Below are 27032 nucleotides of genomic sequence, written 5' to 3'. Positions count from 1 at the left end.
ATCACTGGTGTTAATAGAAGCATCCTGCTATCACTTCAGAAGTCAAGTTTCTTCACTTTCTAAATCGGAAGAATAGAATAAATCATGTGGAACATCTTAAAAATGATTTTTCTATTCATTACTACCGGGCTTTTCAACCTTTTCACCCATTGTACCACTTTTAGGATAGGGCAACATCCGAGTACCACCAGTTGCCTAGCAAGGTGTCAAGAACTTGATGACCAAGGAAAAAGTGATGAAGTACAGGTAGTCCTCGACTTACAACAGTTCGCTTAGTGACTGTTTTGAAGTTACAATGGCACTGAAAAAAGCCACAGCCGAGCAAGACACTCGTCTGCCTGCCTGGCGGCGCTCTTCCTCCTGTTCGAGGTTTTCATTGTTGTGAGCATTTCTGTTGAGGATTAGCAGCGGGGGTGGGATGGGGTGGGTGTTTGGTTTTTATTCCGCCCCCCCCCCCCCCCCGGTCTGCTGGGTGGTTGCAGCAGGTTTTGGTCACTTCACATGACCCTGGGACACTGTGACCATCATAAATATGAATCAGTTGCCAAGCATCTGAATGTAAATCACAAGAGCCTGGAGATGCTGCAACATTCCAGCTGATCGGTGCTTCTTCTGGGCTCAGCAGAAGCACCAGGATCAGCGTTGAGCTCCAGCTGGAACCTGGCGCTGATCCTGGTGCTTCCGCTGAGCCCTGACAGCCCTGCGGCTCCAGCCGTCTCTCGCTCAGGCTTGTGTGGTGCTGCCACCGGTTCAGCTCATTCCCCTCCCCCGCTACCACTTTTCTAGGATGGTTGCGTACCACCTGTCAGGTGACAATGTACCACAGGTGGTACCTGTACCACTGGTTGAAAAGCCCTGCATTACTATATCTGAGTCTTTGAATTTGATCTTTGTGAATCAAATCTTTCAAAGGCTCACAAGTATTCCCCAGCACGTGCCACAGTTCTTCCAGTGTTCAGATCTGTCCTGTGAATCTTGACTTAGCCCTGATCTAATTTTCTATCTTATTCTATCAGGGCTGCAAAATCAAGAAGGGACCGTTATTCAAGGAAGAGATTTTTTTTACAGAATCTTTGCTGTCATGCTTATTTGCTCTAAACTACACAAAACCCTCTTTTTGTAATGATTCAGCTCAATAGCCACTATTTTCCAATTGCTCTATATGCAAATACTTTTCAACAGACTGCATCCTTCTCCCACAAAATACACTGTTTGGTATGTGTTTGCCAACTATTTGAAGGTTTGGATTGTAACTCCCATGACTTGATGATTGCCTGGAACTGACAAAAGAACAAAACCAGATTAGCTTATAAGAAAAGTGCTCAACACCAATATATTTTTTTGAAAAAAGCAAAATTATGGTAACATTTTCATAATTTCAGGGTGACATTACAACCATGGTCCCATCCTCAGTCTGTATGAGAATTTCTATGACTACCTGCCAAAATGATTTTATTGAAATTTACTGCCACGCAGTTAGAAATTAATTCACACATAGATCTACTGTCAAACATTCTACCGAGACCACGTTTACATTTTATCTTTCATAGTTAAGTGCAGGACTTAAATATGAACCATTTCCACATTATGTTGGAGTGAGGTTTCAGCAATTTTAGGCTTCGTCAATCATTACCCTGATGAATTTTAACAAATTGGAACATAAACACTAGCAATGCAGCAGTGGTGATAAACAGTAATAGAATAATAGTAATAAAAGGTATCTTTTATGTCAAATTGTGCATTCCTGAACAAGTTATGAAAACATTTTCTATTTTTGTTTAGAAAAACTGGTATTATTGCAGTCTGGCTTATATATACACATACATACATACACATACATGTAAGAATGGAGCCTCTTCTAGTAACAAGCTTAAAAAAACAGGTGCTTTATTGTAGACCTCTTAAAAGGGGCAGAGAACAAGGAAATAGAATGCTTACATATCTATACAGACTCATGATTGATTTAAAAACCAAAACTAAAGAAATTCATCATGTTGTGGTTTTCTTCTGTTTCTTCTTCTCATTCTCTTCTTTCTCTTTTTCAATTTCGGCAACATATTTTTCAATTTCATCAGGGCTCAGTATCTATAGGGAAGTGAGGAGATTACAATCAATTGGTCAGTTTCAAGTCTTATGTAACCAGGGGTTTCAGTGTAGCCGGTTTCCTAACAAATTCTCTCACCCTCTGAAGGATTTTTATTGACAATAGCAGAGATTAATGGTCCAGTTAAGCAAGCCAGCGGAAGAGAAAAAACAGATAAGTCCATTACCTATTTTATTCATCCCCATCTTTTCTAGCCCTCTTAGATCAAGGATACTGTTGTTAACTCAATGTGAAATGATTGTACAATATATATTTTTTATTTGAGGCAAAATTTCACATTGCATTTATAATGTTCTACACCAGGGTCCCAACCCACAGGCTGCGGATCGGCACCTGTTCAAGGCCCGGCAGGAACTGGGTCATACAAGCAAGCAAAGCCCCACTCGCACATACATGGGATCCAGACAGTACATGAAACCACACTCTCCACGGGCTGCAGAAAACTGCCCTCCATGGAACCGGTACCTGGAGCCCAAAAGGTTGCGGATCACTGTTCAATAGTACAGTATTTTTCTAACTCTGGGATTTTAAGTGGTATGGACCCGAGTATTTTTGGGATTTGGCTGAGGAATTCTGTGAATTGAAATCCACACATCTTTCAAGTTATCCAGCTTGAAAAATTCTGCTGGAATGTATACATCAATATAGGAATGAAAGGGAATGAGTGAAACAGAATGGTTTGGAATGATTTATTGCTTTATTTAGGCTTTAGAAGTATCATGTATAGATGCCAATTATCTATATTATTTAATAGGAAGCCATGACATTTCAAGTGCAAGCAACTAAAGACCATGATACAGCAACTAATCCTCAAAACAAAAAATTAGTATTACTTAAATCAGTTTACCTTGAGAGGTTGGCTTCTTCTCATAACAGCCAGCTCAATATTTTTTCCACCAGATTGAACAACCTTAAATTGCAGAAATTCAGAAAAAGACTTTGTTACAAATGTGTTACAATTAAGGATTTTTGGTTTGACATCCCATTTGAACTACATGATACATCTAAGAGTACTTCAATCTAATAAATTTAAAACACCCAGAAAAAGTGTATTTCTTCCAAATCAATCTTAAAACCAGGCAAAGAACTCTGGGTCTTAATTTTACTGAATGAAATTAAAGAATATTAAAGTATTAGGGCACTATTTAGCTTGTTAATTATCAAAATAATCAGGTTAGGAACAATTCAGACGTTGACACTTACTTCAAGAAGGGCTTTGATAACAAGTTTAATTGTCAGATCATCAGTTTCAATGGCTTCATCAGTATAGTTTTTCTCCAAAAATTCCCGCACGGATTTTGCTCCTCTGCCAATTGCATTAGCCTAGGATAAAGAAATAGACTGGGCAAAACTTGGCAAACTGATGAAAAATGTCAAATGAAATATTTACGTATTTAAATGTTTCATCTGATAGCCTAAAATGCCTCCAGCTAGTATTTAACAATTTATCAGATACTATGAAACCAAATTGCAAGCATTTGGATCCAATTAACATAAACAATCTCCCAACATGCAAATATTCTTAGTGAAAGATATCACAGTTCTTTTTTCCACAAAGTGACAAAACCTATTGATGGCTGAATTCCAGGTCCAATTACTCTATACCTCTACTCCTCCATATTTCTAGGCTCTAGGGAAAGCAGTCAAGACAAAAGTATTTCACAGCGCAGGACTACAATATTATAGTGCCTCTCCCATGTTAACAGCCTCCTTTGAAGGCCCCAACTCCTCTGGCCTTCTGGAAGGCAGCAAAGAGCTAGCTTTTCCCCCCAATCCTCAGCTGTTAGGGAAACCCACTGCAAATGCAGTTTGTGTGACTGTTTGTTATACTGTGCCTTTGCTATTGTGCTAAAATTCTTTTAATTATTTGGACAGAGGTTGAGTTTTAACTTACTACTGTGTTTCCCCAAAAGACAGACCTACCCCGCGCTAGCTTGATTTTTGGGGGTGGGTCTAATACAGTGATGGCGAACCTTTTAGAGACCGATTGCCCAAACTGCAACCCAAAACCCACTTGTGTATCGTCAGGTGCCGGGTGGGTGTGGCCCAATGGGTGGGTGTGGCTGCAGTGGTAACGGCAGACTGGGTGGGACTAAAAAGTTCAATCAATCAATTCCAACTTTGCGAGATCTTTTTTTTTCCATGAGAAGTTGAGATTGATTGATTGAACCTTTTTTTTTTTGCACATGGCGGCGGCGGCCTAAAGCGAAAAGGTTTTATAAAACCCAGCTGAAAGCCCAGGACTGAGGCGACGGTACACGTGCCCACAGGGAGGGCTCTGCATGTCACCTGTGGCACGTGTGCCATAGGTTCACCATCACAGTTCTAATATAAGCCCTACCCCCAAAATAAGTCCTAGTTTGGGGGCAAGGCTCATGCCTAAAAATCAAGCTAGGGCGGGGTAGGGTGGGAGTTGCCCCACATGCTCCACTTACTGTTGCAGCCAGGCCTCCCATGAATAGACACCTGCCTTGCTGGCCCAGTTCTTCTGTGGTGCTCCCCAGCTTGCATTTCGACGTCAGAGACCTCCGGAAAGGCCTCTATCAGCAAAATGCAGGCCAGGGGCCACTGCACGCATCAAGCCGAGGCTGCATCCTCAGCTGCAGATGCATTTCCTTCGGCCGGAGAAGAAGCTGGCCGGCTGGGCAAAGCTGTTGATGCCACCGCTGCGAGGCAAGACTATGGAAAAAACACCCCCCAAAAAATAAGACCTGGTGCCTCTTTCTGGAGGCAAAAAAATTATAAGACTAGGTCAGGGAAACGCGGTATATTGCTCTTCATTGTTGTTGGCTACCCAGAGTTCATACGTAAGATGGGCAACCAGGTGAATTTTCTATATCTAACCAAATATTTTTAATAAAGAATGAAGTAATTCCAATTGTCGACTGGAAAGTTCTGCAGTACTATCACTATCAAAAAACAATAACAAGACCATTCCTACAAATAATGGAAATCAAATGGCAAAAGAATTTTAACCAAATGGTGACATTTTGGCTGTTGCTTCCACTATCATTCAACATTGATTAGCGTTCATTTTAAAATGTATTTATTAAATTTATTTGCTACCCATCTCACCTTGGGGCTACTTTTCTAGTAGTCCATTAAATCCTATGCAAAGCAGTGAACTAATTGGCTTAACCATGTTTCATTTCGCAGGGTTCACGTATCTTGGTAAACCAAACAAGTTACATTATGGTTAGTATGATGTATGAACCTAGTCTAACTCTGGTTTCTCCATATAAATAAAAGCAGAAAAATACATGGATTATGAATAAGAGGGAATGTGTTATTTTGAATCAAAGTATGGTTAAGCAGTTTTTAAAAAGGCTATATCTAATCCAGAATTGGAGACAAAGGAATAAGGAAAATAAGGTTAGATTAAACGGTTTAATACTTTCTGATCTTCCATAGATTAGGAGAGAAATTAATCTGATGGAAGGTTTTACTTATATGATTTAAGTGCTCTTTCATTTTCATCTTCACAAAATCTAATGGATCAACTCACCTTCCAAGCATGGTACGTGCCAGAAGGGTCAGTCTGATATAGCCTCGGAGTTCCATCAAAGTCAAACCCTACAATAAGGGCAGAAATACCAAAGGGTCTGCGGCCATTACTCTGGGTGTATCGCTGAGGGGGGGAAAAGGTGTTATTAAAATAGAACTATTGTAACTGTATGCCAAGAGATGTAAAAATTTATGAACCAGCACTTGACAACTGAGAAATTAGATTATGTTCTGAAGAGATCAATAAGATTTTAAGAACAAAAGTCCCTGTTTCAGACAGCAGTTCGGAGTTTCAAAACAGACTGAATTTGAAACTTAGCCCCATATCAAAGAAGCAAAACTTCTGAATGATCAAACAGCACTGAAATACTTGCAGCAAGTGTAGAACAGCTGTTTCAAATTTTCAGATCCATGCTCTTTGAAATTTACAAAACAGTACTGTATATTTTTTTGGAAAACTAAATTTACTTCTAACCCAAAAGATGTTGAAGAATTAATATTTTAAACATCTGCTTACTCATTAATCATTAATCCAGCCTGGGATTTGCAATGTTTTTAAATGCATATTTAAGAAATGAAAAACATCTTCATGAGTGTTATCATACACTTTAATTAAAGTAACGTTGGCAAAGATGGAAGCAAGTATAGGTAGTCCTCAACTTACAAGAACAATTGAGGCCAACATTTATGTTGCTAAGTGAGACCTTTGTTAAGTGAGTTTTGCCCCATTTTACGACCTTTCTTGCCACAGTTGTTCAGTGAACTACTGTCGTTTAGTAGCACAGTTGTTAAAGTGAATCTGGCTTCCCCATTGATATTGCTTGTCAGTAGGTTGTAAAAGGTGATCACATGATCCCAGGACACAGCAAACGTCATAAATATGAGTCAGCTGCCAAGTGTCTGAATTTTAATCATATGACCATGGGGACACTACAATAGTCACATGACCATGGGGATACTACAAATCATAAGTGTATAAAATGGTCATAAGTCACTTTTTCCAGTGATGTAACTTTGAATGGTCACTAAATGGACTATTGTTTAAGTCGAGGACTATCTGTGTGTAAATCTGCAAGAAAAAATCAAACATAATATCTAATAACTGGAATAGGAAACATTATTTCCTACTATCTTTAATTACTTTTGGGGGGAAAACTAGATTTTGTTTTTAGCCAATAAAAGCAGCTATATTATATTCCATTTTCCCCCAAATTTTGCAATAAAACTAAGCAAAGAATATGGCCTTTAAAAAATGTACATACTTGCTTCAGGCTAGCAATATAACGTGTAATATATTCCACAGTGACAGGATCTTCCACTGTAAGTCTATGGCTTTGACATTCCACGCGGGCTCTGTTTATAACTATCCGGGCATCTGCTGTGAGACCTGTAAATAATAGTTCAAAATATCAATATTTGCCTTTAGCAAAGTAGGTAAAAATATTTTTACTTTAGTAAACTGGTTAAATGAATATTTATTTTATGCCTATATTCATCCTATGTTCCAGAAAACATGTTCTTTTGATGTGGATAAATGATATATGTATTCCCAGCATACCTCCATTATGATGATATCTAATGAGCCTCCCAGTGATGATTTTGAATGAAAAAGGACAGAGGAAAGATTAACCTGACATTTTGTGACTGCCATTCTTCCACTCAGATTGTTAATGCAGCTTTTAATTTAGAAAAAGAGATAGAACAAGGAATGTTGTGCTCCTAAATCTGATTGTTAAGTAAAAAAAATGAACCAGGGCTATAGAATTCTACCTTTCAGGGCTGGCTAACCTGATTAGTAAAATCAGGAAAACTTAAATTTCAAGAATCTCCCAGTCTTCTAGAGCAGACAGTATTCCAACAGCAGAGTTTTAATCCTATCAAATCCACCCCCACCAGCGGGGGGTGGGGGGGAATGGTGGGCAGAGTAAAATAGGGAATTGAACACTGCTACTGAAATATTTGACAAAAGAATGACACTGTCATATTCAAGTCAAAATAATTAAATTTCCATTAATAGAAAAATTAATGGTCATTTCTGAACCATTTATATTTTTTTCTCAACATTCAAAGTAGAATACTATTTATTATAAAGATTTGAATTTCAAAAACTAATTAGAATAATTAATTTTAAAGTACTTTTTTTAAAAAAATAAAGAGATTTAAAATTGACCTGAGGGATAAAGAAAACAGTCCTTCATTATATTTTCAGAACAGAAGAGATCTCCACAGATTTTTTTCCCCCTAGCCTCAATGTTTTTAATTTGTTGAGATTCTTTGCAAATAAAAATTAGATCCACAGGAACAGTAATTTCTAGTCTTTGTAGAAAGGAATGCACTGGCTAAGAATTCTCAGATTTATAGTTTCACACACATCTAAAAAAAATGAAAGTGGGGAAAGGCTGTATTAAGAAAATCCATCAACGGAGTACCTGCAAAAGCCATGCAGACATTGTCATCAAGAGCACAGATCTTTCGGACAGTTCTCTCATCTTGCAGTTTCGCCACAGATTTTTTCTCCACACCAAGAACTACAATATTTTTTCCTCGTACTCCAACCTGTAATATGAAATGAAGGCGTTACATACCATATCAAGCACCTTCCCCATATATTAGTTTATTTTAAAAAATACCAATAGCAAAACAAATGCCTTTTTATCATTTCAGACTAGAATCATTCTATATTCTACCCGGGAGATGTCTACTTAGATTGAACGTGGAACTTTTAATTATCCAAAACAAAAGTTGAATCAAAGTATAGTTTTGTTGCTAAATATTATCTGATATGAAAATTTGTAACATGTATGGCAAAGCTTCTCAGTGGTTTTAACAGGTAACAGAAATATATTCCAAAAAAACCCATTCCTACAACAGCACTATCTGGAATAGGAAACCTTATGTGTGCTTCCCCCCCCCCCCATGGTGCCCCTCATGGCATGGAGCTCAATTCTGATCAGCCCCAGTCAGCTCTACCTATCCAAAAGAATTGTAGCAGCCACCTATACCAGGGGTAGGCAACCTTGGCTCTTTGTCTATCCCTGACCTATACCAACCAGAGGGCATTACTATTATTTACTTGTTGCATGTTATGCCTTTCTACTCTGGTGAATGTTCAAGTCAATTTTTAAAAATAATACAAAAAGAAACAAAAATGTAAGATGAAGTCGTCTCTCTTCAAAGACAGATAGATGATGCCTTTACAAATTTTCTAAAGGATGAAAGAATAGGGTCCCAACACATCTCTTAAAGGGGTGCATTCCACTGTCTGGGAACAATGTCAAGAGTGCAATCTACTATAGGCAAGAAATGTCTCCCTCTATTAACGGGAACACTTTCAAAGAGCCCTCTTTTCCTGCTCATTCTAACCTCACAGGAGAGATTACATCATGACAGACCTTTAGTAATTACCAATACACTGTTTAGGACTTCAAAGGTTTATATCAAATTTTTAAATTGTACTTGTTAAGCAACAAGCAACCGGTTCACAACTTTCTACATAATCATTCTGTGACTCCAGTATCTCCCATTGTTTAGTAGCTTACTTGCCTCATTTTTCACCAATTGCAACTTTTAGACACCTTTCAAGGACAATTCCTCATCAAACATGTGGCAGTAGTCAGGAGAATAACCAAAGTAATTAAGCATGTTTGCCAAATCTGATTGATTCAGGAAGGGTTGTAGCTAGTACACTATCTTTAAGGACAGACATACTCCATATTCAGATCTCCCAAATAAATACAGGGAGTATTCTCCCATCCAGACATGCTGAATGTTAATCCTAGTGCATTTTCTTATTAAGGAACATCATATTTTTTCCCTGAATTTTAATTTATCCTTGTTTCCTCCTTCAAAACTTCACTGATTTCCCCTAGCAGTTTTATTACCTGCGCTTAATATATATCTTCCAGCTTTTTCTTCAAAAGAGATTGAGGAAAATAATGAGCAGTCTGTAGTTCTCTTTAATTCCCTAAAACTGTCCAGTATAACCTCTTAAGTAAAGAAAGCAACTATGCAAGGAAAAATATACTGATTTGATCCAAAACGTCTTTCATTCAAAATGCCATCTTCCCATAACTACATTCAGGTCCATCATATTACCTTGAAGCATCATAGCTCATTTTTTTTAATCCTAAAAAACAGCCCACAATAAGCCAATGAAGAATTGCAAATACACACTTGCTATACCTGTTTGCTCCATCCAGCAATTTAATTACTTGCTTTAGATATAAATATTTTATTTCACTCAGCCAAATTTACCTTTTCATATTGCTTTACTTATTAAATAAGGTTAACACTCTTTAAAGTTTGAAATGTGTTTCAATCTTTACTCTTTAAAGTCCCTTTCTGTAACTACAGGTTTTAATTCTCCCAACTTTTTACCAGAACTATTGTACATTATTCACATTCTGTCCAGTGATTTATGGGATGTCTCTAATACCTTTAACTCCTTGCAAAACAATCTCTCAGACTGCCTCCTCAATCTGAAATTCCTATTCCTTAAATTTTATAACTAATAGTCTCTTTTCTAATCTCTTTCAGTCAATTAATTCTTTTCTACCAATCCTTTCTATGAATTGTTTAGGCTTGTCCCACCACAAATGAACTAAGTTGTGCTCATTTCTGGACCTCACATCACTTTCATTATTTGATTACCCTCCTTCCATTTCAAGAATGCTTATAACTAAAAGTAAAATGTTATACATTAAGCTTAAAACATGAGCAAACAGCATTTTTATAAAATACAGCACTGGAAAAATTAAAGTTCTTGCCAGACAGATAAGCTTCACCAAGTGTCTGTTTCACTTTCTATGTTTCCCATTAAATTATTTAGCTTCCGAGAACAATCCTAAGGATAGAAAATGTGGCAGGCCACAGGCAACAACAAGCCTAACTTTATCTAACCCCTTCAATATGAAACAATATCCTCCCTTTAGAGGATGAGCCAAAAGAAACCAGAGCTTTTCTTCTAGTATAGCCACCACCACCACCACCCAACAGACACACTTGCCTTTTTTCTAACCTAACATCACACCAATCCACAATGTTCTGTATCAGTCTGTTAAGCAACCCCAATTAACTGACAACATACAACATTAAACTAAAATTCAGACAATTCATTAGATACGCACAACAAAGCTTACAAACCAAAACTCATGTTATGGCATTGTATACAGTGTGAACGCATACCAGTATATATCTACTACACATCTGAGTTATTTATTTATTTATTTATTTATTTTTATTTTAATTCCATTTAGAGGGGTTTTAGATTTTTTAATCAAGGATAATTTAATCTATTTTAATTGTTATTAACTTTTTGTATTGTAGTTGTTGTAATTGCCTTGTGAATCGCCCTGGGTCCTACGGGAGAAGGGCGGTATATAAGTTCAATAAATAAAATAAATAATAATAAATATGTATACTTTTTTAAAAAAATCCCATTTATATCCCGCCCTTCTCCGAAGACTCAGGGCGGCTTACAATCTAAAGCACAAATCAATGTGCTTAGCAATAGCCTCCATTCTATGTATATGCCTGCTTATTAGGGCTTTCACACACACACACCCAAGGGGCATTATTACAAAGTCAGCTTAATTGCCCCCAACAATCTGGGTCCTCATTTTACCTACCTCGGAAGGATGGAAGGCTGAGTCAACCTTGAGCCTGGTGGGATGCGAACCTGCACTAATTGCAGGCAGCTGGTGTTACTTAAGGAGGCATTAGCCCACTGCTCCACCAAGGCTCTTAGTATCCATACCAAGGGTCTTCAAACTTGGCCCTTTTATGACTTGTGGACTTCAACTCCCAGAATTCCTCAGCCAGTGCCTGGCTGAGGAATTCTGGGAGTTGAAGTCCACAAGTCATAAAAGGGCCAAGCTTGAAGATCCCTGATCCATACTATCAAATCACCTCTGCCCCCCCCCGCCAGATGTTTACAGCCGGCTCCTTCCAAAACTCGAGGCCCTCCCTACTTCCTGAGAACTCTGGGAAATTCAATTCCAAAATGCCTGAAAAGACCAACCAGGGAGGCCCATCTTACCCAGCCCCCAAAAGAGGTCTTTACTGGAGAGGCCCATCGTTCTTACAGTTCCAGAGAGGGCTCGAAACGCGTCTTTTCACCAAAAGCTGCTTCTTCTTTTTTTTTTTTTACAAGCCAGCCATCCTATTTTATTTTATTTTATTTAATTTTGCAGTCCCAAGGAAATAAAAATGCTCTTCTGCCCACAAGGACCCTCTAGAATCGAGTTTCAGAAGCAACCGGACAGCCATTTTTGACCAGAATGGTATATAGGGTCTCCTGTCTGAGGAAAAGGACTGGACTAGATGACCTCCAAGGCCCCTTCCAACCCGGTTAAGTCTGTATTTTGTAAGAGTCGGGCCTTCTAAATTAGCGACTTTCCTAACCCAATCGATGGGAAAGTTCAGGCGGGCGCTCGGAGAGGCTTGGCCTGGTCCACGCCGGCCACGGGACAAGACCCGAGGCCGAGCCGGAGAACATTGGGCCTTGCTGGCTGGGAGTGATGGGAATTGGAGTTCCAACGCGTCCATGCTCCGCGGCACAGAGGCCCTTCCCTCCCCCTCAGGCGCGCCTTTTCTTTACCGCGGTGGAGCCTTTCTTCACGGCCTCCTGGGCATATTCCACCTGAAACAGGTGCCCGTCCGGGGAGAAAACGGTGATCGCCCGGTCGTAACTCATGACAGCGGCGAGACGACAAAAAGCACCGACCGGAGCCGAGAATGAAAGGAAGCAACAGCCGCGCGAGATCTCCCCTCAAAACAGCACCGTCACCTTCCCTCAGCGCGCATGCGCCGGTGCTTTCCGATGCCGCGCGCAACACGCTATTCACGCAACACTCATACGCCGGCTCCTCCGCTTTTATCTGAGGCACTACCCGCCTACAAGGGGAGGAAAGACAGGGGCCCTACGTCAAGCACGTAGTGGCAGCCGTAGGCGGCTCGACCTATCCCCGTCGCCAACGCTCTCGGGTCGGACACAACGCTGGACAGGATTGGCTTAGCTGGCTGAGGCGTAACAACAGCCTGTCAGCCCACTCCCTCAGGAAGCGATTGGGCTTCCTCCTACTCTAATAGCTTAGGCAAGGAAGGGAACCGGGCAAGCAGCCGAGAAGCCGGCCGACCCCTACGCAGATGACGTACGCGCGGGTTAACCCGCGTCTTCTCCTCCCCTGACTTTCCACCTGCTGCTCCCACGCACTTGGCGTAGCGCTGCCTTCTTTCCCTACGCACTTGGCGCAGCGAGATGCTCTTTATTGGCAAAATCAGGGAAAGAGATGCGATTCGCTCGCGACAGGAAAACCCGACAACGGGGATGGGCCATGTGCAGGGCGAGGGGGGAGGAGGGGAAGGTGGATTTTTGGAGAAAGACGGGGGGAGGGAAGGGAGAGGAGGAGGCAAAGCCGCTCAGGTGGCTCGGCCGCCTCTCCCTTCGCCCCAGCTCAGTCGCTGGCTCTCCGCCTTGCATTGCGCGCAAGAAGCGTCCAGGTAAAAGGGGGTGCACGGAAGGCTCTTGGTGCAATGCCGCAGGCTGATTGCAAGGCGCAGATTGTACCATTTCCTCGGGCTCCCCTCCTCATGCACTGCGGCGAAGGCTGCCCCTTTGCACGGCAATAGCGCGGCCAGATAATAACAAGATTAGGACAGCCGGGCAACCCCTGCGCGCCTGAGCCGCCTCGTCCAAAAAGGCAAGCGGACGCCGCCGCCGCCGCCACCACCCCACCACCATGTCGGTTGCCTTTGCTTCTGCACGCCCGAGAGGCAAAGGAGAGGTCACCCAGCAAACTATCCAAAAGGTAAAGCAAAAAATAATAATAATAAAAGCAAAAATAAGGAGGGGGGGCACAAGGGGGTTGCTTTAATAGGGACCAGCCGTGGGTGTCACAGGGAGGGAGGGACGGGGTGGGGGCCGGCTTGCATCCAGCTTCCACCAGCCCGGTCGACAGCCGGAGAGAGGCAGCGCTTCCTCTTCCCTCGCCGAGGCTGCGGCTCGAACGGGCGTTTGCAAAAGGAAGGCTGCTGCTGCTGCTGCTGCTGCAAGAACCGGGGGGCCAAAGGCAGAACAAAGCCGAGGGGCTCCGAGCTCGTGCAAACCACCATCACCACCACCCCCGAACCCGCTCACCCCCTTTGCAGCCCCGGGTTGATTCCCTGCCGGCCCCGGAGAGCGGCGTCTCGCCAGGCTCGCTCGGGCGCATTGCAGATTGCCGGGCTCAGCCGCGGCGCTCCTCGACCCGGGCCGCCGCTTTGACAGCGGTTAACAGCGGTCCAGCCTTGGCGGGGAGGCGGCGGGGGGGGGGCGAAACGGGCGAGGAAGAGATACGCAGTTCTCCTCTCCGTCCGCACCCGCTCGTCCCCGATCTTCTTTCTTCGGGGTGGGTGGGTGGGGTGGGTGGGAGAATCAATGGAAAGAGAGGGGGGGAGGAATTCACGCGAAGACCGGTTGTTGGAACGGGGAGGGGGAGGCTTTATTATTGTTTGCGGGTGGGAAACGCGTGCAGCGGTGGCCAGCGCCTGCCCGGGGGAGTTGGCAATGTTCCCTTTCGGGGTTGGCCTTTGAGGATCGCCTGTCTTCTCCGTGGGGCTGCCCTCTCTCTCTCTTTCTCTCTCTTTCTCTCTCTCTTCCTTTTTCTTCGTTCGTTCCTTCGTTCCGGGGAAATTCCTAAAGGCTGGTTGGGAGGGAGAGTCGACCTGTGTGTGTGTGTGTGTGTGTGTGTGTGTGTGTGTTTCTGGATGGGAATTGAGCCCCTCCTTAATGGGAGGAAGGCCAGAACGAGGCAGGTGCTTTCCCCCCCCCCCCCGCGAGTTTGGGACGCACAAGTCCCTCCCAGGTTTTCTCCAGCCTCCCTTTTCCAAGGAAGGAAAAGCTTCCTTAGAGGAACTTACTGGCCAGCCTGGATCTGCCCAGGCGTAAACAATACTCAGGATTTTCAGCACCCCAGCTGCCCTCCAGCCATCCCCCCACCCGCCTTCTCTGAAGCAATGATGCTCTTCAGATGTGCCAAAAGACTACATCTCCCAGGATCCTCAGCCAAGACCCAAGAAGGTCTTTTCAGCATCTTGGAAGAACAGGGGATGGTTTTTTTTAATCATCACGGTGAGAAAGAGGATGGAGCATCAGGTTGGAAGGGACCCTGAAAGTCTTCTGGACAAAGGCCATCGTGGACAAATGCCCGTCCAACCTTTTCTTGAAAATGTTCACTGATGGAGCGCAATGGAGCGTCTAACAGTAGGAAGTGGGTTGTTCACTGCTGAAGAGCTGGGACGGTCAGGAACCAATCAATTTTCCTGTGTTGCAAAATGTACCTGTCAGACCTACCACAGCTTGTACTCCTGAATAGAAATGATCCTTGGCTCCATTTGTTGAGAAAGGTATAGTTTTATTAGAAGTCAAGTGCGTTGCAGTAACGATAGCCAGAACCGATAGCCAGAACCGAGAATCGCGCACCAAAATCCCTAAGTTCAACTTTTCCCTCCCTTAATTGCCTCCCACCGCTGACACCTCCCTCCTGTCCAGTCAGGTTGAAGCAAGATGTTTTCAGAACTGTCATTTCAAGAGTAGGTTGGTGTGCAGATGCTTTTTTCTCCCAGCTGGGTGACCTTGAAGCAGTGTCTCAGGAAGATACAGCAGTTAAAACTTTCGCTTCCCCACCCCCCAACCATTCCTCCTCCCATCCACACTTCCCCAAGTCCAGACTGTCACCACAAGGTAATGAAGCCCTAGCAAGTGTGAGGTGGCACGGACAGTACTTTGAAAAAAATCATCCCAGATATAATTGTTACTATTATTGGCTGGAATCTGTCTTGTGCATCTGTCTTGTGCATCTTTACTGAAGATTACTGACTGTAATCTACTATGCTGCTCTAGCCTAGTTGGGTTATACTGTATTTATTTTTAATTTAGTTCACGGGAAAAGGAGTGACTGGCCAAAGTCATCCATTTAGTTTCTGTGCCTCTGGATGGACTAGGACAGACATGTCAAACACAAGGCCCGGGGGCTGGATCCAGCCCGCGAAGTGGTTTCATGCGGCCCGCAAAGCCATCCTGGAAAGAGTGAGGGAACGGCCCCCACTGCCTTGGCCCTGGCCCTGGCCCAGAGACCCTCAGATCTGTCCCACTCCTGCCTAGGCCCCCATAGGCACCCTTGATGCGAACGATGTAGAGCTGGCCATGCCCACCCAGTAGGTCATACGCACTCTAGCCATTAGGCCATGCCCACCTAGGCCATGCCCACCCTGGCCACACCCACCCGGCCCCTTGAGGGCAACCGCAATGCTGATGCGGCCCTCAATGAAATTGAGTTTGACACCCCTGGACTAGGAGCTGCCAAATTCACCACCTCAAACGTTACCTCAGTGGCATTCTTATTTACAGCTAGTCCTCAATTTACAACCACAACTGAGCCCAAAATTTCTGCTGCTGAATGAGACTTTTGTTAACTGAATTTTTGCCCCATTTTACAAACTTTCTTGCCACCGTTGTTAAGTGAATCACTACAGTTGTTAAATTAGTAGCACGAGTGCGAAGTGAATCTGATGTTCCTATTGACTTTGCTTGTTAGAAAGTTGCCAAAGGTGATCACGTGAACCCGGACACTGCAACCGTCATAAATATGAGTCAATTGCCAAGCCTTTGAATTTGGGTTACATGACCCTGGGGATGCTGTAACGGTCATAAGTGCCTCTTGGGAACAAAGCACCTTTGAGACAATTCCATTGACTTCTAAAGAAAAGGAAGTGTGGCTCTTAAGGATGAGCAAATTGGCCAATTACCACCATGCATTGTTTGGGTTTATGCATAAGCCATGTATGGTCGCACTCTAGTCTAATTAACTCAGCTGTGATTTATGGAATTAACACATTTTTTCTTGCTCTCTGTGACCATCACCACAGCTGGAGCTTAACATGCTAGGCTAAAATGCTGAAATCTGATCCTTTAGTTTGTTATTCAGTGTGTCTTGTGAATGTAGCCATTTATTAAGATAGGATAATGGCCTTGAATTTGATAAGAATCCTGGTTGCTTTCTCAAGCAGTTTTTCCCCTCTATTTTATTCATATTTATCCCTCTTACAAATATATATATATATATATATATATATATATATATATATATATATATATATATATATATATATATATATATATATATATATATATATATATATTGCTTTGACAATGGATTCACACATTACGTTGAACCTTAGCTTGTTTCAACACGATTAACACAATAGTATGATTTCCTGTAATATATCCATCCCAAATCAAACCATATTAAGGTCACAAGTGAATCTAATGGCTGGTTTTGACTCTGGTTTAATCCAGTGTGTGAACTCATCCATTGCCATTTGCGAACTATTGTGAATTGCGATGCAATGCATACATCACATCATGCAATGTGAGACGTCACCATTTTTCTATCCATATTTTCATAAATAAGTTAGAGGTAGTCCTTGACTTAGAGACTGGTCACTTAGCAACCATTCAAATTTACAACAGATGTACCTGGGGTACTTAGAGCCCAGAGATGAACTTCCAATGGCTAGAGCCCCCCCCCCCCGCAGTCATGTGACCACATTTCATGTGCTTGGCAACCAAACCACATTTGCAGATGTTGGCAGAGTCTCCTGGTAATATGACCGTGTTTTATGACCGTTTTGCCAAAAATTGGCATTTACTTCCAGTTTTTAGAATAACCGTAGCCACAGCAAACAGAAAAACAGAGTTGGGAGGGAATGTGGAGGTTTTCTAGTAGTCCAACCCCTTGCTCTCTTCTTAAAGCAAGGGTATTCAACCTTGGCAACTTTAAGACTTGTGGACTTCAACTCCCAGAATTCTTCAGCCAGCCAGGGCTGGCTGAGGAATTCTGGGAGTTGAAGTCCACAAATCCTAAAGTTGCCAAGTTTGAAGACTCCTGTCTTAAAGACTTCCAGTGATGGAGCATCCACAACTTCTGGAGGCAAGCCGTTCCACTGATTAATTGTCCTCACTGTCAGGAAGTTTTTCCTTAGTTCTAGGCTGCTTCTATCCTTGATTAGTTTTTTGTTTAACAGCCACAGATTCGCTTAACAACCAAAGAAGTCATGAAATTGGGTCATTAATGCTGGTGACCTGATTTACAACCGTCATGATTCACAACTCTGATGGGCAGACTCCATTATGACCGTAATTCAAAGACTATCTATACAAGTTCATCAAACCGTAAACTAGAGCAGTTCACCCATTGTACCACTTTTAGGATATGGCAGCATCCGAGTACCACCAGTCACCTAGCAAGGTGTCAAAAACTTGATGACAAAAAAAAGAGGAAAAAGTGATGAAGTACAGGTAGTCCTCGACTTACAACAGTTTGCTTAGTGACTGTTCGAAGTTACAATGGCACTGAAAAAAGCCACAGCCGAGCAAGACACCTGTCTGCCTGCCTGGCAGTGCTCTTCCTCCTGTTCGAGGTTTTCATTGTTGTGAGCATTTCTGTTGAGGATTAGCAGCGGGGGTGGGAAGGGGTGGGTGTTTGGTTTTTATTCCCCCCCCCCCGTCTGCTGGGTGGTTGCAGCAGGTTTTGGTCATTTCACATGACCCTGGGACACTGTGACCATCATAAATATGAATGAGTTGCCAAGCATCTGAATGTAAATCACAAGACCCTGGAGATGCTGCAACATTCCAGCTGCTTGGCACTTCTTCTGGGCTCAGAAGCACCAGGATCAGTGCCAAGCTCCAGCTGGAGCCTGGCACTGATCCTGCCGCTTCCACTGAGCCCTGACAGCCCCGAAGAAACACTGATCCTGGCACTTCCGCTGAGCCCTGACAGCCCTGCAGCTCCAGCCATCTCTCGCTCAGGCTTGTGCGGTGCTGCCACCGGTTCAGCTCATTCCCCTCCCCCGCTACCACTTTTCTAGGATGGTTGCGTACCACCTGCCAGGTGCCAATGTACCACAGGTGGTACCCGTACCACTGGTTGAAAAGCCCTGAACTAGAGGACAATCTACAATGGCTGTAATAAAGCAAAAGCAGCACACCATCGCACAGCTACTTTGAATGGGTGAAGCCATTCAATACCGTCGGCCATGTCCAGACCAAGGGGATGAAAAAAAAATCAATATGGCAGCCACGATCATGCAGCTGAAGCTCTCCCTCTTTTTTACCTTCATCATGATGCAAATAAAAAGAAGTGGGATTTTGATAAACATGATCTCTTTGACACCTACCCAGTGGACACCTCCGAACCAGCTTTGCATTTTGCAAACAAATTACCGGAGCCATTCCATTTGCAAGGTTGAAAAGACACATAAATATGATTTGCCTCTAAATTTGGAGCACACATTTTAAAATGATGAACTCCTAGGTTTAATATGAGTAGCTTCTGCTGAAAAAAACCTGGACCCGGAGAAGATGCTCACCTTACAAGACTTCATTGACCAATATCAATGAGAATGCATAAAGCCAGCAGGTGACTTTGGCCCAGTTCCTCTTTTTACAGCAGAACCAGTGGTGGGATTCAAATAGGTGAACAACCAGTTCTCTGTGTGGATGCCGCTTCCGGAAGTCAGTTCTGGGCCAAGGGCAACAAAAAATTAGCTACCGGTTCTGCCGAAGTGGTGCGAACCAGCTGAATCCCACCACTGAGCTCAACCCATCTCACTGTTATCCCAAAGATGCTTTTTCACAAGGCAACTGGACTTTCTTGTTCTTTTCTCACAGGGTTGTTGTGTAGGTGAAAACAGGTGGGAACATTTGCTACATGTGCTGCCTTGAGCGGACAAAAATAAAGGCAGGATAAATCAAATTTAAAAATTAAAAATAATGTAGACGATGGTGAAACATTTCATTTCCATTAGCGCGAATGCTGTTCCACTACTTTTGCTAATTGCTTGTTTAGATTTCATAGTACGGTACTTAAGGCATAAAGACTGTGCAAGGAGTATCTTGCATGTTTAGCAGGATCAAATGGAATTTCTCAGCTCCGTTTCAATCGGTAATGGCTTGATCTTTTTTGTTGCTTTTTAAATCCAGATGTTGGATGAAAATCACCATCTGATACAGTGCATTATGGACTATCAGAGCAAGGGCAAAACAGCAGAATGTACCCAGTGAGTATGAATTTCTAGGTTGGTGCTAAAATATGGTGAGATTGTCAGTCAATTCCTGGCCAACTGTCAGCAAATGAACATCTTCATTATTGCTAATGTAGAGAACACCCACAATTGCTTTGTCTTAAGCCAGGATCTTCACATTGTTCTATTTAGAGGGAGGCAAAGGGGTCAGAAAAATCAAGATGGTGGATGCAACCACATCTTCCAAGCCCCGTTTCTTCTATATATTACGGCAGCTATCTTGATTTATTTTACTCTTCTCCATAGACTCGCTTGGCCTTTAACACAGGGATCTCCAGTCTTGGCTACTTTAAGACTTGTGGACTTCAACTCCCAGAATTCCTCAGCCAGCCATGCTAGCTGGGGAATTCTAAGAGTTGAAGACCACAAGTCTTAAAAGTGGCCAAGGTTGGAGACCCCTGCTCTAAAGCATTTGTCTCTAAAGGTGACTGTTTTGAACCATGTTTCATTTGGTCTGAGATCTGTTTTACCTTTGTGCTACACCTATGAATGAAATTCTAGCTTTAACGTGAGAGTTGGGGTCACCTAATAGCTTAAAGCAATGGCTGGTCTCTCAACCAAAGCTCAACCCCAAATTACAAAATCCAGTTTAGCTTAGTCTAAGACACGGGTGTCAAACTCGCAACGTCACGTGACGTGTTGCGACGTATTGTGACTTTCCCCCCCCCCCCATTGCCAGCAATGGGGTGGGCGCGGTTTTGGCCTGACGCATCTGGCCTGCGGGCCGGCAGTTTGGCACCCCTGATCTAAGAGGTTGTGTAACTTCCACTTGGGTTCAGCAGACAACAAAGCATAACATAATGAAATGCACACTCAAATTAGTTCATCCCATTCTGAAAGGCTGCATCGGCATGCCTGCATCTCTAAAATTTCCGGTGCTTTTCCCTTCCTTCTTGCACCCTTTCCCATTTCAAGCCATTTCATTCCAGTGATCGGAATCATCCAGGAATATTTAGCATCCATTTTAAGCCCCCAACCACTCTCGAAATCCAGTGTGTTTTGCGAGTACCTTGGCACTGGATGTATTAATGCTGTGTCTGATTCTGTCTCTGCAAAGCAACTCTGTCTTTCTTAACTGACAGAGGAGAATATTAGTAGCTCAGTGTTGAAATGAGGGGTCCGTGATGCTCTCTGAGCCTGGTTGTTTTCTTGCAGACGTTTCATTACCCAAACTAGGTAACATTATCAGTGTACCAGTGATACACTGATGATGTTACCTAGTTGGGTAATGAAATGTCTACAATAAAACAACCAGGCTCAGAGAGTAAGGAACCGTTTAGTAACTCTTTAGCTTTCATGTCATGTAATGCAGAACAAAGATGAATGTGTCAGGCAACAGTTCTGGTCCAAAGATAATGGAGTTAGTTACAAGGATCAAAAATGCACCCAACATTTTTTATTCTTGGGCTGACATCTTAGCAGTTTTAGAATAAATGCTACTTTATTGCTGCTTATTAGAGTTAAGCAGGTGAGGGGTGATTTGAAGGCTGCCAAAAAGTGTGGGATTTTAAAGAAGCAAGTACCAAGTTCAGATGCAGGTTTAAAAGGAGAAATATTTCCAACGCAGTTTCTTTTTCTCAGATATGTGCTGTTTTCTTTTGTCTACAGATACCAACAAATCTTACACAGAAACCTGGTTTACTTGGCCACCATAGCAGACTCTAATCAGAATATGCAGTCCTTGCTGCCTGCTGTAAGTATCTGCATGTAAATCAACCCAAGTTTGTTACTGAATGAGCCCATTAAGAGAACTCTTATTAGTTTGACCAGAATCCTCTGGTTGTGCTTTATGAGAGTTGGGGGGGGGGGGCAACCAGAAATGCATCTGATATGGGTTGGAGTGGAATTAATCTTTGGTGTTGTGGACCAAGTGATGTGGGGTGTGATTTATACCTATGCATTGGAGCAGGTTTTCTTAATGTTAAGTTATCTTAACATTAAGAAAACCAAGATCATGGCATCTGGCCCTCTCAATTCCTGGCAAATAGATGGGGAAGAAATGGAAGTAGTGACAGATTTTATTTTCCTGGGCTCCAAGATCACTGCAGATGGGGACTGTAGCCAAGAAATTAAAAGACGCTTGCTCCTGGGGAGGAAAGCCATGGCAAATCTAGACAGCACACTAAAAAGCAGAGACATCACCCTGTCAACAAAAGTGCGTATAGTCAAGGCCATGGTCTTCCCAGTTGCAATGTATGGCAGTGAAAGTTGGACCATAAGAAAGGCTGAGCGCCAAAGAATTGAAGCCTTTGAACTATGGTGCTGGAGAAGACTCCTGCGAGTCCCTTGGACTGCAAGGCGATCAAACCGGTCAGTCCTAGAGGAGATCAATCCTGACTGCTCTTTAGAAGGCCAGATCCTGAAGCTAAAACTCAGATCCTTTGGCCACCTAATGAGAAGGAAGGACTCACTGGAGAAGAGCCTCATGCTGGGAAAGGTTGAGGGCAAGAGAAGAAGGGGACGACAGAGAATGAGGTGGCTAGATGGAGTCACTGAAGCAGTAGGCGTGAGCTTAAATGGACTCCAGAAGATGGTAGAGGACAGGAAGGCCTGGAGGAACATTGTCCATGGGGTCGCGATGGGTCGGACACGACTTCGCAGCTAACAACAACAACAATTGGAGCAGGGGTCTTCAAACCTGGCCCTCTTATGACTTGTGGACTTCAATTCCCAGAATTCCTCAGCCAGCGTGCCTGGCTGAGGAATTCTGGGAGTTGAAGTCCACAATCATAAAAGGGCCAAGTTTGAAGACCCCTGCATTGGAGCAATTGAAAACACACAATTGATCTGGTAAAGGAGAATATCTGTAGCTTTGGGTTGAAAAGAGGGGTCCTTGGTGCTCTTTGAGCTTTGGTGTTTTCTTGCCAACGTTTCATGACCTAACAAGGTAACATCATCCGTGTATCATTGGTGCAGTGATGATGTTATCTTGTTAGGTAATGAAACATTTGCAAGAAAACAACAAAGCTCAGAGCACCAAGGACCCACACTTCACAACTTGAACATGTAACACCTCTGTGAGCCGCGCTGCCTCCCAGGAGACTTCCAGTGCAACTCAGGGTGCTGGTGATCCCCTACAAAGCTCTGCATGGCCCAGAAACAGGTTATTTACAGCAGAGGTCCCCAACCTTTTGGGCACCAGGGACTGGTTCTGTGGAGAAAGATTTTTCCACAGACCGGAGAGTGCGTGGTTTTGTGTGCTGCCTGCATCCCATGGATGGGACTTTGCTTGTTTGTGCAGACCGGTTGCTGGGATGCCGCAGCCCAGTACCGGTCCACGGCCCAGGGGTTGTGGACCCCTGATTTACAGGACCCTCTGTCTCCCTCTCTATTTGCTATACCATACCAGAACTGTCAAAGTTGATGTCTTCTGGGTCCTATTTATTAGACAGTGCCATCTAGTGGCACCTAGGAGTTGTGTCTCTTCTGTTGTACCTAAAGCAGCATCCCTGACCCTGTTGGCTTTCTGTGTAAGGCATTAAAGACTTAGGTGTGGCCACACTTTGTTTTTCTTCCAACCAAACCTAAAAAATAGATGATGATGATGATGATTTGTCTATTGTTTACATTACGTTTTGCTCTTTTGTTTTTAATTCTGGGTGAGGAACTGTATCTAGAGTCACCAAGGTGAAATAGAGGTAGTCCTCAACTTACGACCACAATTGAGCCCAAAGTTGATGTTGCTAAGTGAGAAATTTGTTAAGTGAGTTTTGCCTCGTTTTACGACTTTCCTTGCCACATTTGTTAAGTGAATCGCTGCAGATGTTAAATTACTAACAGTGTTGTTAAGTGAATCTGGCTTCCCCATTGACTTTGCTTGTCAGAAGGTCGCAAAAGGGAATCACATGACCCCGGGACACTGCAACTGTCATAAGTATGAATCAATTGTCAAGCGTCCGAGTGTAAATCGTATGACCATGGGGATGCTGCAATGATCACAAGTGTGAAAAACGGTCATAAGTCACATTTTTCAGTGCCGCTGTAACTTTGAGCAGTCACTAAACGAACTGTTGCAAGTCGCGGACTACCTGTCTATACGTTGTATCAGTCCATCCTTCTAGATACCCCCAAAAAACCTCTGGATCCTTCTAAGACAGTCCCCCAAATTTTCGTGGTTGGCGGCCTGGAGTGAGGGGAGGGGGCAAAGAAGCGATGGTTTTTGGGGGGTGAATGCATGCAGATGCATGTGTGTGCGCGTGCATGAACACCTGTTGCTCGCATGAGTGGGGCCGTGAGCGGTCATACAAGTGGGATCATGAGCACTCGCGGCAACACTCACTTGAGTGGGACTGCGCACGCAAGTGCACACATGCACTGGCCAGCCACTCATGCAGCCCGGTGGCCAATAGGCTACATCCAGTAGTGGGCCACGGCCCACAGGTTGGGGACCCTTGTTTAAGAAACACCTTGTCTTCTTGTTCCTATCTTACAGCCACCAACACAAAACATGAACCTTGGCCCAACTGGAATGAGTCAGAGTGCCTCCAATCAGTCTCTCCATTCACAAAGCAACCTCAGCGATGCCATCAGCACGGGGCTTCCAGCATCCTCTCTCATGCAGAGCCAGATTACCAATGGTAAGAGTTCCACGGTTGCCTGGCAACTGCATCACAGATGCTTGGAGCGGGTTTGCAACCAATCAGGGTGGCGTGCTTAGAGCCTAATGCAGTGTTTCTCAACCTTGGCCACTTTAAGAGGCGTGGAGTTCCAACTCCTAGAATTCCCCAGTCAGCCAATGCTGGCTGGGGAATTCTGGGGAGCTGAAGTCCACGCCTCTTAAAGCGGCCATGCTTGAACGACATTGGCCCAACGCATTTCAAAAACCATGGAAAAAGTTTGCATGTTTGCAGTTTATATAGCAGCAGCTGGGATTCTGCAACTGTGACTTTTTCCCACAGGTTACCCAGAATGTGGGAAGCTAAGCGTGAAAATGTTGATCCCGTCTCAGATCAGCACAGAACCATTTCTCCTTACGTTGCATTGCAAAAATATTCCAGAAAATGTTTGTGTAGCATGGAAGAAAAGAGATGACAAACCTCTCTCTGTCTGTCCGTCCATCCATCCATCCATCCATCCATCTATCCTATTTAGGGGCCTCTTGAATTCCCAAACAGTTCTGGCCAACTAACATCCCAAAGCAAGAGACAATAAAATGAAGGAAGAAAGCACATGTATCTTGGGTACATGTCTACCCTACTTACTTGCCATTTACCATAAAAAGAGAAAATCATACAACTAAGAACAAAATTAGATTATCAGGAATTAAAAATGAGCTGAGAGCTTAGTTCCCTCAACTCAACAAGGATTATGTTATAGGGAATTGGGCTAGATCCAGAGAAAGTGACACAAATATGTGTGTGTGTGTATGTGTGCGTGTGTATGTGTGTGTGTGTACAAAATTTTGTGACTGACAAAGAGTTAAAGGGAGACTAGTATAGCTGTTTCAAGCTCTTTAGCTCTCATCAGCTAGTCTTACCCCTAGCTGATGAGAGCTAAAGAGCTTGAAATAGCTATACTAGTCTCCCTTTAACTCTTTTGTCAGTCACAAAATTTTGAATTTACAGTGTTCACAGTAAGTGACGTCTGCCTGCAAAAGATGCTCCTAGACTGGAGCGAAACGCGGAACATTTATATTTGGTAGACTGGGTGCTCCACCCAAAACACACACACACACACACACACACACACACACATATACCCTTTCTTTATGGACATTCTGATTGATCAAAATATGTTTTGCAAACTAGAACACCTTTTTCCTGCTTCGCCTTCTACCTAGGTCCCAACCATGTGTCTATGCAGCAGTCGGGCCAGAACACTCTGCCCACGACTTCCTTGAGCATGAGCCTCAGCAGCCATGGAACTGGGCCCAGTTACAGTCACACGGTGCCTGTGTCTCAGAGCGTTGCCATGCAAGGCCAGGGATCAATCGGCAACTACGTCTCGCGAGCGAATCTCAGCATGCAGTCCAACCCAGGTACAGTTGGCTGACTCTCTTTGCCCCTTGCCCTGCTTTAACCAAAGCAGCCTCTTTGGTCTCCAAGGGCCCACCTTGGCTTTTAATAATTGCAATCAGTTCATTGCACTATTTAATTAATTGAACTACCCATACGAGATGCAAGCGCAGTGGCGAGAAAAGTAAAAGTCCTGCACTTAGACAGGAAAAAGGAAACGCAGAGGTCTAGAGTAGCAGTATACCTGGCTCAACAGTAGTAACCGTGTAGAGGGATCTAGGTGTTAATATTAACACTGGTTCCTTTCTCTGGAACGTAGCACATTCGGTCAACCCAAGCAGTCTTACTTAATGGTGATAGCGGTTGAGGCCTTTGCGCCAATTCAGTGAATTCAGCAGACAAGTTAAGCAGGTCATGGGAACCCAGCCTGCATTTTTTTTGTGTTGCAGTTTCCATGATTCACCAGCAAGCAGCAACATCACATTACAACTCTGCGCAACCAGGAACCCAACATTACCAAGGGCAGTCTTCCATTGCCATGATGAGCCAGAGTAATCAAGGAAACAGCCTCATGGGACAAAGGCCGATGGGCTCTTATAGAGCTTCACAGCAAGGTGAGTGCAAAAAGTGGTTTCCGTATCAATAAAGATTCCCAGAGGCTGTTGTGTAAATAGCAAACAGCAACCTTCTCAATACTCGTGAGGCTCCCTGCCTATGGCACCCCAAGGACAGCTGTTGGAAACAAAATAACAGACACTCTAATGTATGAATTGGTTCAGTTGGCAGAATTTTGGGGGGGGAAAACCCTCTTCTTTTGATCTTAATAAACCTTGCTAAAAGGTACTCGGAAAAATCATAGTTGGAAAAGAATTATTTTTAATTCCAGTCACTGCTGAAAGGCTTGATGAGACCAATAGCAATAGTACTTAGACTTATATACTGCCCCACAGTGCTTTTACAGCTATCTCTGGGTGGTTCACAACGTAGAACCATTATTTGCATGCTGTCCCAACAATCTGGGTCCTCATTTTACCGACCTCAGAAGGCTGAGTCAATCTTGAGCTGGTCGGGATCGAACTCCAGACTGTGGGCAGAGTTTGCTGCAATACTGCATTCTAACCACTGGACAAGTCCTTACTAAACCTCCTCCTTTGAGCAGTTTGGTGTAATGGTTAAGGCATATGATGGAACTTTTACTTTTGAAGAGGATGCAATCTACTAGCTTTATTTTTTACTATGATGGAACCATGAATTAGAAATGCTTTATAATTCTGATCCAGATAGCATAAACTCTGCAGAACGGTTTTAAACAGAAATTTATTGATCAGGAATCCTAGGCAGATTTA

At 43.5% G+C, this 27032-nt stretch overlaps 2 protein-coding genes across 2 annotated transcripts in view; one reads left to right on the top strand and one right to left on the bottom strand.

The window, feature by feature from the left end:
- Window positions 1-1865: 1865 nt before the first annotated feature.
- Window positions 1866-12419, bottom strand: PSMA7 (proteasome 20S subunit alpha 7). The gene is made up of 7 exons (XM_081323346.1): window positions 12207-12419; window positions 8038-8164; window positions 6871-6995; window positions 5610-5732; window positions 3308-3427; window positions 2952-3014; window positions 1866-2085 (listed from the first exon to the last, which is right to left on the bottom strand). Exons 1-7 carry the CDS (start codon window positions 12300-12302, stop codon window positions 1990-1992), a joined length of 750 nt encoding a protein of 249 aa, XP_081179472.1. The 5' UTR covers window positions 12303-12419; the 3' UTR covers window positions 1866-1989.
- Window positions 12420-13085: 666 nt separating this feature from the next.
- SS18L1 (SS18L1 subunit of BAF chromatin remodeling complex) overlaps window positions 13086-27032 on the top strand; it is a 28752-nt gene continuing 14805 nt past the window's right edge. Inside the window, exons 1-6 of the mRNA XM_081322849.1 lie at window positions 13086-13416; window positions 19632-19708; window positions 21341-21425; window positions 24165-24309; window positions 25512-25709; window positions 26136-26300. Coding sequence (XP_081178975.1) covers window positions 13348-13416; window positions 19632-19708; window positions 21341-21425; window positions 24165-24309; window positions 25512-25709; window positions 26136-26300 — 739 coding nt within the window. The 5' untranslated portion in view covers window positions 13086-13347. The remainder of the gene's footprint in view (window positions 13417-19631; window positions 19709-21340; window positions 21426-24164; window positions 24310-25511; window positions 25710-26135; window positions 26301-27032) is intronic.

The sequence above is a fragment of the Vipera berus genome (assembly GCF_964194415.1).
Source record: "Vipera berus genome assembly, chromosome: 3".
Lineage (NCBI taxonomy): Eukaryota > Metazoa > Chordata > Lepidosauria > Squamata > Viperidae > Vipera > Vipera berus.
Note: the sequence above shows the minus strand (reverse complement) of the source record. Positions and strands in the feature narration are given on the sequence as shown.

What these genes read in the sequence shown, in the direction of transcription:
- PSMA7 (XM_081323346.1), bottom strand. Translation starts at nt 12,302, where the DNA reads ATGAGTTACGACCGGGCGATCACCGTTTTCTCCCCGGACGGGCACCTG. An exon ending in ATATTGCTAGCCTGAAGCAA is followed by an intron (nt 5,733 to 6,870) that starts GTATGTACATTT and finishes TCCCCCCCTCAG; the next exon opens with CGATACACCCAGAGTAATGG. An exon ending in GCACGTACCATGCTTGGAAG is followed by an intron (nt 3,428 to 5,609) that starts GTGAGTTGATCC and finishes TCTTTATCCTAG; the next exon opens with GCTAATGCAATTGGCAGAGG.